The 15414-nt window shown below is 36.8% G+C and overlaps 1 protein-coding gene across 1 annotated transcript in view; it reads right to left on the bottom strand.

The window, feature by feature from the left end:
* The window catches only part of WDR44 (WD repeat domain 44), a 75725-nt gene that overhangs the window by 11542 nt on the left and 48769 nt on the right, over positions 1-15414 (bottom strand). The window contains exons 9-13 of the mRNA XM_081125979.1: positions 14848-14954; positions 13962-14113; positions 11666-11804; positions 10347-10411; positions 1261-1374 (exon numbers count right to left, since the gene is read on the bottom strand). Coding sequence (XP_080982105.1) covers positions 1261-1374; positions 10347-10411; positions 11666-11804; positions 13962-14113; positions 14848-14954 — 577 coding nt within the window. The remainder of the gene's footprint in view (positions 1-1260; positions 1375-10346; positions 10412-11665; positions 11805-13961; positions 14114-14847; positions 14955-15414) is intronic.

Below are 15414 nucleotides of genomic sequence, written 5' to 3' on the forward strand. Positions count from 1 at the left end.
TACAGATTTCAAACTTGCCTCATCCCACAGTTGTGTGAGCCAATTCCTTAAAATAAACCTCCTTATGCATGTACATCCTCTTGGTTGTGTTACTCTGGAGAACTCTGATTGATACAGTGGTCAGTGCAGAACTAATTTCTTCTTGTTAGTGTGACATTACAGGAAAAAATATTGGTTTGCTCTAACAAAAATGAGTGCAAGGTTCCCAATTATGTTCTTTGTACTTATCGCTCCATATGAATGTGATTATCAGATTAAGGACATTTCAGATTTCAATCTTCTGACAACTCAGTCAGATCTCACACAGGGTAGGGAAGAAGTATAAAGACACAACTAGGGCTCAGTTTAAAACCAAGCTTGTTCCAGGAAGTTAGAGAAAGATATTACGACTGAGGTTATGAAAAGCATCCAGATATCTAAACAAGTATGACGGGAGCAGCAATTCATGAGTGGAGTGCTTCAAAGCTGGAGCTCAGAGAAAGCCTCACTTGCCAATTTATACAAGCAATATCTCTGTGGTGCATGAGGTTCTCCTGACAGTTAAAATATATAGGTATCACCAGGTATCCCTCAGTATTTTGTTAACTCAGTTGATTTTTCTCAATTTAAGGCTTTTAAATATTACTCCCTTCCCGAATTCTTAATATATTTTAGATTCTGATTAATGACAAATTTCAATACAAAGTAAAAGGTATCATGCAAAATTCAAAGACTGTTTCCTGCTTCAAAGACCTTAAATAAAATTTAAAATCTCTCTTTAAATTTTCACAAAGCTGCAAAAATATTTGATAAGTGGCAAAACAGACCTTCTACTTTTGAAATACTTTTGTTCTAAGGGGAAAAAAATCACAAAATTAAGATTTATTATTGATTCACAGAATATAATTGTTAAACCTAAATTAATAATTGCACAAATGTAGCAGATTATCCCCAAAGCAGTCTTGATTAGATAGATCAGACTTCACCTTTGTAGCTGAAATCATATCCATTTTGCTGAGGATACTGTGCAAAATTATAAGAGGCAAGAGGTAGAGTATCTAAACAAATCCAGATAGAAACTGTTAAATAATATAAACATTTTCTTATGAGCCTAAAGTGACGTCTTTTTTAAAAGTTTGGTTAATTTGTGCATAGCACTCACGAAGTATATACGAACGTTTAAATACTTGACAGTGTGATTATCACAGGAATAAAATATTTTTATTCTCTATAGTCATAATTACACAGAATTAATACACAATCCAAATAAAAATTTCCTACTTTAGACCATGAAAGATCAAGGAGATCAGCAGTATGTCCTTTATATTTGCAAAATGGCCGTTGTCGAAATGGTGCATTTTTATCATCAGGGTCTTCATCAGCTCCACTACATACCTATTTAGACAAAAACAAATGTTAAAACTAGCAAAACAAAAGCTTCATACTCTTCCTGCCCTAGCTGTTCTCTCATCATTTTGTATAATGCTTTATTGAAATCTTGATCCAACAAAAGCAAACCCCCCTTTACGCTGAATCTGCTATTTTTCACCTCTTTACCTCCTTGACCTAACAAATAACAAACCAGGATCATTAACTGAAGACATCATGCTATCACAATATTTTCCCTCCCTAACAGAGTCCCTACTTTGTCCTTTTCTGAGCATCTGTTACTTCAGGGGAGGTAGGAGCCAGCATCAGGGGGTGATCATGATCCATCTAAGCTAATCAAGACAAGCTCATTCCCTTTTCCATTGATGACTGGTTCAGGCATGAGCACATGCTAATTTTCATCCATTAGACGCCAGGGAAAATTTATTGGGGAGGCGGTAGGGGGAGGCTCTAAAACAATTTCCTCATTCTTAAAAAGGGCATATTAAAAGGGACCTTTCTCTTTCCTGCCTCCAAACATTGTTGTTTACATGTGACATCTAAGAGTGTAGCAATCATTGTAGGACCGTGAAGGAAACCAACCCAAGAGAACGACAGGTAAAGAACAGCAAAGCAGGAAGATGGTGAGGACCCTGTCTCTGATGATACTACTGAGCTGCTGAATTAGCCACCCCTAGAACCACCTTACCTCCAGACTTGCTTCCTCATTGTTTAAGCCATTTTCAGTTGGATTTCTGTTATTTGAAGTCAAAAGCATCCTGATCGAGGTAGGTGAATAACAATGCCATTCTTTTGTGCGTGCATTTAGTTTATAACATGCTTTTGTGTCATTATCTGAATGAATCCTAACAACTCTAAGAGGTGGGTATTAACATTTTGAAGATAGAAAGATTAAGATAAAAATCAAGGCTCAAGGGGGTTAAAATAACATATTAAAGGTCACACAGCCACCTGCAAAGAGCAGAACCAAAGCAGAAACACAAGCCATTTAACATCAAGTTCAGAGGCTGTCCCTTAAATGTTTTAGAGGACGTTAGCATGAGCAAAAATATGGAGTGTTAGCTAAGCCTTGCATATTTAGGAAAGGGTAGGTAGGATGATGAGGATGGAGAATAAAATATATGGAGATATAGTAGGGGATTAGGGTAGAAAGGTACTGTAAGACCAGATCATAAAGAGACTCAAATTTGTGGTTTAAAAGTTCAGACGTTTCTTCTTTTAGTTTTTAAAAATTAATTTGAGAGAAAGCGGGGAGAGAGAGGAGAGTGGAGAGAGAAGAGAGGGAGGGGGAGAGGGGGAGAGAGGGAGGGGGAGAGGGGGAGGGGGGAGAGAGGGAGGGGGAGAGGGGGAGAGGGGGAGAGGGGGAGGGGGGAGAGGGGGAGGGAAACATCACAAGTTTCTGAAAATAACATGATCTGACTGGTGCTTTCGAAAGAGAATGCTACTGTATAAAAGAGAATGGAGGCAAGAAGAGCAAGTCAGCAAACTTAAGTAAGAATAATGAGGGCTTGAACTAGGACAGTGGGCATGGGGACAGATTAAAAACTACCAATATTATTTGTCTAGAACTTTACAGTTAATAAAAACATCTTCATGCCCACTGCCTTGATAGACCGCAACACAAATGCCCTGACCTTTTGCCAAGTACTACTAATCCTACATGACTACAGCTACTTCCCCTAATTTCGCTGCTGCCCAGGAACCACTGCTGGAAGACAAAACTAAACAGGCCTGCACAATTACATCAAATTCGGCCTTTTCTTTAATAATCATTTACATTTCATTAACTCCTTAACATGTTTCCTCTAGCAGTGATTCCAGATATCTTTTTTCCTCCTTAAATATCCATTTTCTTCTCCCTATACTCTACCTTTTTTTTCAAAATACTTAATGTTTTTCAGATTATAAAGTAATGCATGCTCAGTGTAGACAGTTCAGAAAAAACCTGGAAAGTAGGAAAATTAAAATTAAAATCACCCACGATCTGCTAACATTTTGATAATCTTCAATCTTCCTTTTTATTATACCATGAGTGTTTTCTGTATCCTTGAAAACATTTACTAGCTGCATATGAACGCACCATAATTTAATCATTCTCCAATATGCTGGTCATTCGGACACTACCAATTTTCTTGCTAATATGAACAGCACTTCATTGAACAACCTGGAACAATTAATCTTCATCCCTCTTTGATTTTTTAAAAATCCTAATATACTGGTCAAAATGTTTAAACCTGAGACTTTTAGAGTATCTTCTTACATATATATATAAAACTTTATTATGGACATTTCAAACATACACAGAGAGAAAGAGAATATAGTAAATAGTATAATGAACCTCACACATCCATCATCTGCTTTAATGATCATCAACATTTTACTCATTTTATCAACCCTCCCACTTCTATCTATTTGCTTACTTTTGCTGGAGCATGTAAAGCAAGACCTGAGTATTGTAAATATTCTATATGTATCTCTAATAAGCCCTCTTTTATATATAACTACAATGCCATTATTACACCTAAAAATACAATTTGTATCATCTAATATCTAATCCATATTCAAATATCCTGATTATATAAAAATGTCATTCTAAAGTTGGACTGCTATGAAAACTTATAAGCCTTTTGATATTTATTAGAGTCTACCAGATACTGTATTAGTTACTTGAGATACCAAAATAAATGACATTTCTTATAACTTAATCTCAGTATTTAAAATGCAGAATGAGCCTTTTAATATGTCAGATTATGTCATTCTCTGTTCAAAAACCCTCCATTAGTTTCCATCTTTCTCAAAACAATAGCCAAAGTCCTTGCAATGGCCTACACGCTATGATTGCCCCATCCACATCTCTGTGACTTCATTTTCTATGACTCTCCCTCTCACTCATTGGCTCCAGCTACCCAGGCCTCAATGCTGTTTCTTCAACACACCAGAACTCCTGCCTTATAGCAGTTTCACTTGCTGTTCCCTCTACCTGGAAAGCTCTTCTATAGATAGCCACATGATCACTCCCTCACCTCCTTCAGATTTTGCTCAAATGACAACCTCTTGGTGAAGCTTTGCTTGTCCACCTTATTTAGCCCCTGTCATCTCCACTTTATCTGCTTTATTTTTTCCGTGAAATTGATCACCTTTGAATATATTACAAAATTTACTTATTTCTCTGTCTCCTACTACTAGACTTTAAACTTCATAACAACAGCTATTCGTGTTGCTTTTGCTCACTACTGTATTCTTAATTCTGAGAGCAGTGATTAATACATAGTATTATTCAATAAATATTTGTGGACTAAATGAAGACACAGTGTCAGACCTTAAGATGCCAACGAGTGGAGCATAATGGTTAAGAGCATAAGCTCTAGAGACCAACCAGAGCTGGGTTGTAATTCTGACACTGTATCTATCAACTATGTGAAATTGGGAGTTACTTAAAATCTCAGCCTTCTTTTCTTCATCTATAAAACAGAGTTCTTAATAGTATCTCACAACAGTATCAGGACTGCTGTGAGGTTACATAAGACAAGACATAGAATGCGCTTAGCAAAGTACATGGCACATAGTAAGGACACATAAAATGTTAGCTGTTATACAAATTGATATGGTATAATAAGTGCCTTTAACAGAAATATGGGCAAAACATAATGGGAACAATGAGGGAGTGTGTGAGTAACTATGCATTAAGTGAAGCAAGGAACACTTTAGCGAGGAGACCTGAATCTGAAATGAATTTCCAAGGCAAAGGGGAATAGCATATGCAAATACACAGATTCCACAAAGGGTCTGACATTTTTGGTGGGGCAACAATGAACAACTGAGTAGTTCAGATCAAAAGGTTTGTGAGGTGGAAGGGTGGGAAATAACGAGAGCTGAGGTCAGGCTGAGCTCTGAAAGGCTGAGTCAAGTTAAGGAATTTGGCATTGATTCTAGAGGGGAAAAAAGAGCCAAAAGGAGTGCTTAAACAGGACAGTAACATGATCAGATTTGTTTTACAGGAAAGTAATTCTGCTGGCAGTGTGGATGAAAGACTGGAATCTGCAAAAAGAGCTCTAATGGTCCAGGTAAGAGATAAAGCCTGGATTATAGCAGTGGAAATGAAAGGAATGGCCAGATTCCAAAGACGTTTCTGAGATCAAGTGGGCAGGATGTGGTAAATGAGGAGACATTGAAGGGAGAGAAAAGAGTAAAAAGTGATCACAGTTTCTAACTCAGGAGATGGCATGGGTATTAAACAATGAACTGACATCAAGTACACTGTCAAAGGAGTGGTTTTCTTGGGAAAATGACACATACCTAATTCTGTTTTGAACATATTGTTGATGTCTGTCTTCCCCTGGGCATATAAGTTCTTGGCATGGATTGTCCACTGCATCTTTATATTTTCAGTGCCTAACACATTGTTGACTAAACCAATTCTAAGCCAAAGCATATTTTAAATAAAATACTGCATATGTAGAATTTCACAAAAATTACCTCTCATTCCTTTACAGTTAACTCCCTTCTCTAAGCTTTTGATTCTATTGATCTTGAAGGGGATCAGAATATGTCACCCCCAAATATGCCCTCCTTTGCATAAGAATTATTTTGAGTAGAAGGCAACAAGAAAGTCTCTATCCTCCCCCTTTCTACCTGAAAGCAGAGCATAAAATTCCCTTTGTGAAGGTATCTTCCCCTCACCTCTCCTTTGCCAGGAAGGGGAGACTGAATCTTATCTCTGCATAAACAGGACTTTACTAAATAACCCTTATCTTCCATTAGTCTTCTCTAATATATATTAACCTTCCCACAATTTACCACCCCCAAAAGCCTAAACTCCCCTTTTCTTTGTCTTTTCCTTCTCTGCAGACTTATTGCTCTTTGTTAAAATGATATATAAGCCCCTGGATTCAATTGTTTTTTTGGGATCTGTCCTATTTTTCTATGAAGGCCTCCATATGCATACCATTTCCCGTTAGTCTGTCCTTTGTCAGGTTATTTTGTAGATACCAGCTGCAGAACCTAAGAAGGTAGAGGAATTTTTTTCCTCCCCTACAATCTTTCAAAAATTCTAAGCAAAAGTTAAATGCTATAACACCCACACTGATGTTCCACTAATCAAGCCCACCAAACCTAGATTTACCCAAAAAAAGCATTAATTTTAGGTAAACCATATATTTACCACTTCAATTGTCAAGAAGAAATTTTACAAGTCTCCAGCATAATGGAGCAAAGAGTGGCATAATGCCACTCTTCCTTTCTGCCTTATGTTTATTGAGCTACTTTTGGAAATCAATAAAAACAGAGAGCATAACAGCCAGAATCCTAGGCTTGGCATGACCAATGTGGAGGTGAGTGATTTGGTGTGCGTCACTCTGTAGGCCTAACTGTACAACAAGTGCTTTCAAGTATTCTATTTTACACGGGTGCTAAGAAGGCGAGAGTGAGAATGTAGTTCAAAAGAGATATAACATATCACTATCATGAGAAAAAAGAACACACGTCAGGAAACTAAACTCCATTGTGCTTACTGTGCCTCACTGTAGCTAGCACTAGGTTAAAAGATAAGAAGCGATATTAAACTCCAAAGGCATATGAACTAGAATAGAGGCCTCTTTTAACTGTCCCAATAGAATGAAGTGAAAGAAGCCTCTAACAATCTTTTTCCCTGAAAACAACAGATAGAAATGATACTCAACTATGCCAGAAAAAAAATCTTTAGTACTCCAGGGGGTCATTACATTGTGTGTCAGAGAACTACTATGCTCCGCATTTAAAAGGCTTTATGTTCAAACAAAATTGAGATTTACACAGGGATTTGGGGGGGGGGGGGGCATGGATGGAAGTAGTTAAAAATCTGTAAGTAGGATTGTTGAAATAAGCATAACACAATATGGTACAAATAGTCCCTGTTTTTAATAGTAACCAATGACTGGAAACTTTATGGTGAATTAAACTAATAAAAGCAAACCCTTTTCCCTAAAGCAAAGCAGTTAAAATTTTCTCCACTACATTAGTCAGTGCAGGTTTTCTGGAGGAAGCAGGCCTTGAAGAATGGGCAAGCTTGAAATAGAAAAAAAGCAGATTGCAGGCATCTAGGTAAGGGGACTAGGAATAAAGGCACAGAAGCAGGAATTCAGCACTGATTCAGGTCTACCACAGTTAGGCATGGGGTCAGGCAAGGATACTAAGATCTGTGAAGTACAGTTCTTTGCCTTAAATCAGTCCAGAGATTAGCCAGTGAAACAAACTGCCAAGTAAGACATGGTCATATCAATGTCAAAGTACATATGAAGTACTGTTATAAGACAAATGAGGAACAATTTTGCCTGCTTGATTCAGGGAAAATAGAAAGAAGTAACATATTTGAGCTGAATCTTGAAGGATGAGTAGTGCTCTGCCCTATGGGGAAAGGGGACAGGATGGGCATTCCTGGAAAATCAAGAAGCATGGACAGAGATGTGAAAGTGACTGTTTAGGGTACAGACCTATTTCAGACAAGGCAAACAGCATGCATAGGCACTAGGAAATTAGAACTGAGTCAAAAAGGTAAGATGAGGCAATATCAGGAAGGATCTTGTTCTGTACATTATAAGGAGCCATCAGAAGATTTTAAACCACAAAATAGCATAGTCAGATCTGTATTTTGGAAGAAAAAAAAAGCTGGTGGCAGTGTAGAAAATGAATTGGGTAGAGACCAGAGACAGAAGAACCAATTAGGAGGCTACAACAAACATTTAAATGAGTGTCATGAGTGTCAAGGGCCTAGATGATGTGAATGACAACAGGATTTGAGGGGACAGATTCCATGGGCATTTGTGGGTGGATAGGAATTTGTAACTACTTTGATATGTGGGTATATGGAGTGTTTCTGACTGAGTTAAAAAGATAACTTATGGATGTTGATAGCATTAAAGAAAATTCAAAAGAGAGAAGCAGGGTTGTGTGTAGATAACTAAAATATATTAGTGAATGACCATTAACGTCTATCCAGTTACTCAAGTCCGACACCTGGGAATCATCCTAGGCTACTCACTTACTAGTCAGTCACCAAGTCCTACAGATCCCACTTCTTTCACATCTCTTGACTTCAGCTCATCTTTATGGTTTCTAGACCCACTGCTATCATAATCTGCTGTAATTGAAGTTCCCATTTCTCTCCTGAGGTTAACAGTCTCTTAAGTGGTCTCCCTGTCTCTAGACTGCAGCCCCCATCCAATTCATCCTTTATAGTGCTACCACATGCTCTTTCTAAAACAAAAATCTGAACATTTTAATTAAACTCCTGATTGAAACCCTTCAAAGCACCTTTCTCCCCCAGTAGCTTGCAGGATACAGTTCAAATATCCTGGCTGAAACAAAAGGCCATTTTAAATCTCAATCCTGCCTACCTCTCCTACAACTCTCACCATGTACTCTTTGCTTCTGCCACATGGAATTTCTTGTAGTACATTTTTAAAAAACAATGTCTTTATCGATTTCAGAGAGAGAGGGGGAGGGAGAGGGAGAGAGAGACAGGAACATCAATGATGAGAGTGAGTCATTGACTGGCTGCCTCCTGCACGGCCCCTACTGGGGATCGAGCCGCAACCCAGGCATGTGCCCTGACAAGGAATCGAACTGTGGTCTCCTGAATCATAGGTCAATGCTCAATCGCTGAGTTACGCTGGCCGGGCTTTTGTAGTACTTTTAACAAGCCATGCTGTTTCAGCCTCCATGCCTTTGCACTTGCTATCTGCCCTGAAACACCCTTTCCTTCCTTCTCTCATATAGTTCACACCTAGCTCAAACACTAAAGCCTCCAGGCAGCTTGTCCTGACACCCTGATTCACAGGCCAAACTCTTAAACTTGTGTGGTACCTTCTGTAGCTTATTACGATCCAATACTATAGCTGTGGATGTATCTATTTCACTGGTCAGCAAGGACCCTGAAGCTGCAGGATATGTCTCCTTTGACTTTGCAGAATCTAAAAGTATCTGGCACATGGACCGGGCACTCAGAAAAGTGGAGGGAGTTGTTTTAGACCTACTATCGATGTGCTTGAAGAACATGTAGGTGGAGAGATCCTATATATATTGTTATGTGAGAAGGGCAGCATGCACAATAAGATCTCATTCTTGTTTAAAAAACCTAAAGCTACTGAAAGGAAATGAGAATTGTGGAGCTAAAGCCAGTTCAGGATTGGAGGCAGCGAGTGAATAAGTCAATTGAGAATGGCCAAGGACAGAACCCTGAGAAACAGCAACGTTTAAGGGGTGGGAAAGGAAGAGGCAGCAGGGATACAGACAAGAATAAGGAAAGACAGAACCACAGACAGCTGAGAAGAGTATGTTTAAAGTAGGGAAAAATTCGTGTCAAATACTATAGAGCCAACGAAACCCCAGGAGAATACTGTTGAGCAAGTGAACATTTTAGGTTCTCTTTGTTTACATCACACTTGCCTCGATCAATACACAAGAAGCACAGGGGACAGCTTAGAATAATGTTTTAATGTTCCACTTTTCATGTTTAAAATTAGTTATATTTAATCTTCCAGCTGAGACCAAATGAAAATCATTTAGATATTTTAAATGACCTAAAACTATGATAAAGCATTTGTTAAACCAAGAAGATGGAAACATTAAAGTATTTCAATACCTTTTTTCTTTTCTTAATTACCTCTTATTCAAGTATCGATTATTATTTCTTAAAAATATCTAACATGGATTAGAGGGGAGGGAATTTTGTTTTATTCGAGTTTAAATTAGAAGTTTGGTAGCCTGAGTTAATATAAACTGTCTGACAACCTTTAAACATCACACTTTTTCATTTACCAATTCTAATAGAATTCTTTTTCCTAACACATTTTAATTTTAATTAAATGCTTTTATGCAACTGTAATTTCTGATAAACAATAAGGTACTTAAAAAAACAAAAGAAGAGAAAGAAAACAATAAAGTACTTTGTGGAAAACAAATCATAGTACATAACAATAGTAACTATAAAATAACAAGCATACCCCTGTATCTGTATCAGATTTTGATGAATTTAGGCTTTCCTGAGAAGGTGACGGGGACACACGTCCTGGAAAAGAACATAACTGTAAAAAGGCATGTACATATACATGCACACACACACACAAAATTAGAACTAATGACACAGGAACACCTAATTAATAGTCATAGAATGTAACATTCTAGAAAAATACATGTGAAGCACTAACTCTTTAGGCACCAAAATATTTGTTTTGATCATTTTTACATAAAATCTTTATAAAATGGCTTCACCATTTTCCCAATTTAATAAAGTACTGTTAAATTCTCATTGTTTATAGTGAATAAATTCTTGTCAATCATAACAAGAAGTAAGATGAACAATTAAGGGGCAGAAAGGGTCTAGGCTGGGGTAAATTTCAAGGGGAACTGAAAATAGTTTTTTGTTCCAGGCAGGGCAATAAAAGAAATATATAGCAAACATTGTTTACTATATTGTCAACACACTATCATCTTCAATTATGTATTATAACAATGCAAGCAATACACACAGGGCTCCTAAAATACATAGGGCCTCGCTTTCAAGTCTAGTGGATCTTCTTAGATTTCTATGTTCCTCAAATTGCTCCTTTGACTATACTCCTGCCCATGGCCAGCTCTATTCTCCTTTCTCCCATCCCTTAACTTCTTGTTTTCCAGTTTCGGTTGGTTGGAGATGGGAAGGAGGGGTTGGAAGGGAGGGGTTTGTGGAGAAAATTTATTGCAGTTAAATAATTACAAGAAAAGAATCCCCAAACTCAAAGCTCCTAATTACATCAATTCTACATACATTTTCTGGTAACTTAGCATGATACATAAATATTTTACATAGTTGTAATCATTGTGTACACATGTCATGTTCTGAGGTTTCTTTTCCATTTAACTTTTTTTCACATACCCTTTGATGAACTAACAAATCGCATTTACTTTCCAGCTATGTTTCCTTAATCATTCTTTATTTATGTATATATATATTATTCTAATTCTTTTTCTAGATTAATCAGAATTTCATTTTAACATCCGATAGAAATGAAGATTGCCAAGGGAAACTAAATGATTTTGTTCTCATTAGCTGATGACATGAACTCTGCATTACATCTGAAAGTCAAAAGCTTCATAGTAGCTTTTTTCACTGAGTTTCGATGCTTTCTGCTGTTGACTTCCGTTTTACTTTTAGGTTTGTGGCTATTATAGAAAGTAGTGGTTGCTGCAAAGGATTGCCAGATAAGAGGGCATCATTATGCCTAAAATGTAAAACTGCCAGGTATCTTTGGGTTTTTAAAGCCCACAAGTAAGTGAAAAATACCTTCAGTATTGTATTTCATTCGCATATTGTTGAAATAGTCAAAAGCATTTTTTAAAGCCCATATTCTCACTACATTGTCTTGTCCAGCTGAGGCAAGTAATCGGCCACAGTGAGAAAATTTCATGGTCCAAACAGCTCCCTATGAAAACAAAGGAAGGTTCAAAGTTATTTTAAAAATTGAGACAGTAAGCCAAAATTAAAAAATCATGCCAAATTATACATACTAAGATAATGCTCACATTACTAACACCACTCAAAGACAACAGTCCAGTGGTGCTACAATACCACAAAGAAGGACTTCTTGAAGAAAGGTGAGATAACATAGTTGTAGTTTGCCATAATGTAAACTAACAATTTCAAGATCCAAAACCCTGTCCATATATTAATGGAAATGGGAGTTCTGAGGTGGCTGGAAATCTACAATGTAAAGTACAAATCTTAGTTTGGGATCTCAGTTTCCTAGCTGAACATAAGGGGGAGTAGGAGAGTAGGAGGCAGAGCCTTCAGCATAGCACCAACAACTCCTGACTAGGGCTGAGGGAAGAACGTGACCCACCTTAGCAGTGACTCTCATGGTAGTGGGCATTTGAAGAAGTGTTGGAATGGTGTGGTCTCCTCTAGTTTTTCTCCCAAGAAACAAAGTTTCACAGTATATGGCTAGAATTTCCAGATAGATAGTGAAAGCAGTCGGCAAGTGTGTGTGTGTGTGTGGGGGGGGGGGAGTTTAAAGAATGTAAACCCTTAAATTGGAAAGGCTAAAACCTACTACAACAAATACTGTTATAACTACTATTACAAAAGCAGTTCTAAAAGATTATCCAAGTTAGAGGCAACAGCTCATTTACTGGAATAACATTAATTTCTACAATATTCAAGTATATTAAGAAATTTGTCATTTGGAGCCTACTACTATGAGATTTTACTTAAAACTGTAAATAATGAAAGAGTCAATAAAGTATAAGGAAATTCACCAGATGCCTTAAGGAAGTTGCTATAATCAACTCAAACATTTTATATCTAGATTATTATTTTTGTGTTTATTTTTGTTTAAAATATTACAGATGTCCCTTTTTCTCCCCAATGACTCATTCCACCCCATCCCATCCCCCTCCCCAGTCCCTCTTCACACCATTGTCTGTGTCCTTGGGTTATGCATATATGCATATAAATTGTTTGGTTAATCTCTCCCCCTCCACCCACCCGCCCTCCTCCATCCCTCTGACATTTGCCAGTCTGATATATGCTTCCATGTGACTGAATCTATTCTGTTCATCAGTTTATTAAGTTCTTTATATATCTAGATTATTAACACCAAAGTTTAAATTCCAATCTGGCTGCCATCTGATATATGTTTGTGGTTGTTTCTTTCCAGTTAGGCCAACCTTTAGATTTAAAATCTAAATAGACACGGAGATTATTATGCTAAATGAAATAAGCCAGTTATGAAAGACAAATAACATATGATCTCACTTATATGTGGAATCTAATGAAGCAAATAAACTGATGAACAAAATAGAAACAGAGGCATGGATACATGGAACATACTGACAGCTATCCGAGGGGAGGGGGCCTTGATGAAAGAAGGTGTGAAGGGATTAGCCAAAGAACATACATGCATAATCCATAGACATAGACAATAATGTGGTGATAGTCAGAGGGAAGGGGGGCGAGGTGGGCAAAGGGGGGCAATGGGGACATCTGTAATAGTATAAACAATAAAAATAAAGTAAAAAAATTTAAATAGATAAATGCATTCCCTGATCAAGGACCCATAGTATTATTTATCCAGTTTTGAGTTCATTACTTCCTTCCCTATATTCCTAGCATTTTCAGGGACAATGTAACTTGTGTACTTTATATCTACTTTGGTACATTTTAACTCTGAGAGAGAATTTGTATCGCTACCTCTCTCCTCGTTTTAGCTGTCACTTTACAAAATATATTGAGATTTTGAAACAGTTGTGTAAATTATTTAAAATATAATGGGGAACACTTTAAATATTTTTCAAAATGATAGACCACCCTCTAATTTAACTGTTTTAAAGTTTGGTACTTTTACATAGCTTTCTTAATGATATAGGACTAGTGCTTACTTAATTCAAGAACTCACTTCTTGAATAATAATTCAGAGACAGACTCTGCGTTACCTATTCATTGAATCGTATTAACATCAATTCACTCTTCTTGAGTAAGGCTAGCAAAGTTACATACATAAGAAGAGATCTGTTTTGTAGAAGCCAAAGTATTTCTCTCAATGAAAACAGAATCAATACTGAAAAATAAAAAGGTTGCTTACCATATGTTCACCACTAAGATCCTGCACCACTTTGATCTGATCAAAATCATAAGGTCCTTTGAAACCATGCGCTGCCTTGAATTTGACTGGTCTTGTGTATGGCATTCCTTCATCATCACTTGATGAAGGATCATCTTGATCGGTATGAAACACTAAGTAGAAAAGCAACAGAAATCATATCAGCTATGCAGATATAACTACTATCATATTTTCATATCCACTGCTTACCAAGAAAATTCATTCAGTGGAGAAGCAAAACTTGTCTATTACTAAATAGCACACTGACTATGAGCATACATGGAGTCTAGTGCCAGATTCCCTGGGTCCAAATCCAGTTCTGTCATTTATTAACTGTGTGAACAGAGGCAAGGTACCCAACCTTTCTGTGCTTCAGTATCCTCATCTATAAAATGGGGATAATAGTGCTACTTACCTCAAAGGGTCTTGATGAGGATTAAATGAGTTAATACAGGTGAAAGTGCTTAGAACAGTGTCTGGCACAGAATAAGTATTATATAAGTATTCATTAAATAAAACAAATGAGTACCATTACGACGAGGGCATAGGAAGTAAAATTAGAAAATTTACGTAATTTTGAAAATATTTATAAAAACTAAATAGCCTTACATAACTAATTTAAAACCAATTCTTGAACACTCAACTCTTCTAGGTTGCCAGTCACAAAGTATGTACAAATTCATGTTTAAGATGCATAAATTCATTTCTCTTCCCACTTATAAAATTAAGTGATGATTTATTGAAATGCTAAGATGTTAGCTATAAAGGTTTATTACTTTCAATAAAATAGAATGCTTCTTATAAACTACGGGCTAAATTTAGATAACGACAAATCAAATATTCGGTTGAAATGTTCTATTTCACTTACCTTCATCTCTAACACTTTTAACTTTATTTACAGCACGTTCACCATATTCCTCAGCAAGGTGCTTTGCTCTCTTTACTGATTTTCCAAGGAACTTCTTTAGTTGAGTCCTTACCAAATATACAAAAATAAACCACACCAAAATTATTTCTTATTAATTCAACTAACTATAAAAGTTCAACAATTCACTGATAATCTCATTAGCTATGACTGGTAAAGCATATTATTTTCAAGGAACATGTTTGGGTTTTTTTACATAAATAGTAGGTCCTTGAGTTTCTAAATCCCTTGTTGTATAGACTACAGGGTGGGGCAAAAGTAGGATTACACTTGTTAGTATGGAGAATAATGCAATTAGTAAATAATAATACAAGAATAAACTCGTGATTCATGTACTCACAAGTGTAAACCTACTTTTGCCCAGCCTGTTTATTCAAGGCAATATCGCTACAAGGGAAACATAGGCACTTCCCCCAATATACAATACTGTATACTCTAGAACACTGGTTTTCAATGGTGAATGATAATCAGTTGGCGAGTAGGGGGTGGGAGGGAGGCGTTTAAAGCACA

This window comes from Miniopterus schreibersii, assembly GCF_964146895.1.
Source record: "Miniopterus schreibersii genome assembly, chromosome: X".
Lineage (NCBI taxonomy): Eukaryota > Metazoa > Chordata > Mammalia > Chiroptera > Miniopteridae > Miniopterus > Miniopterus schreibersii.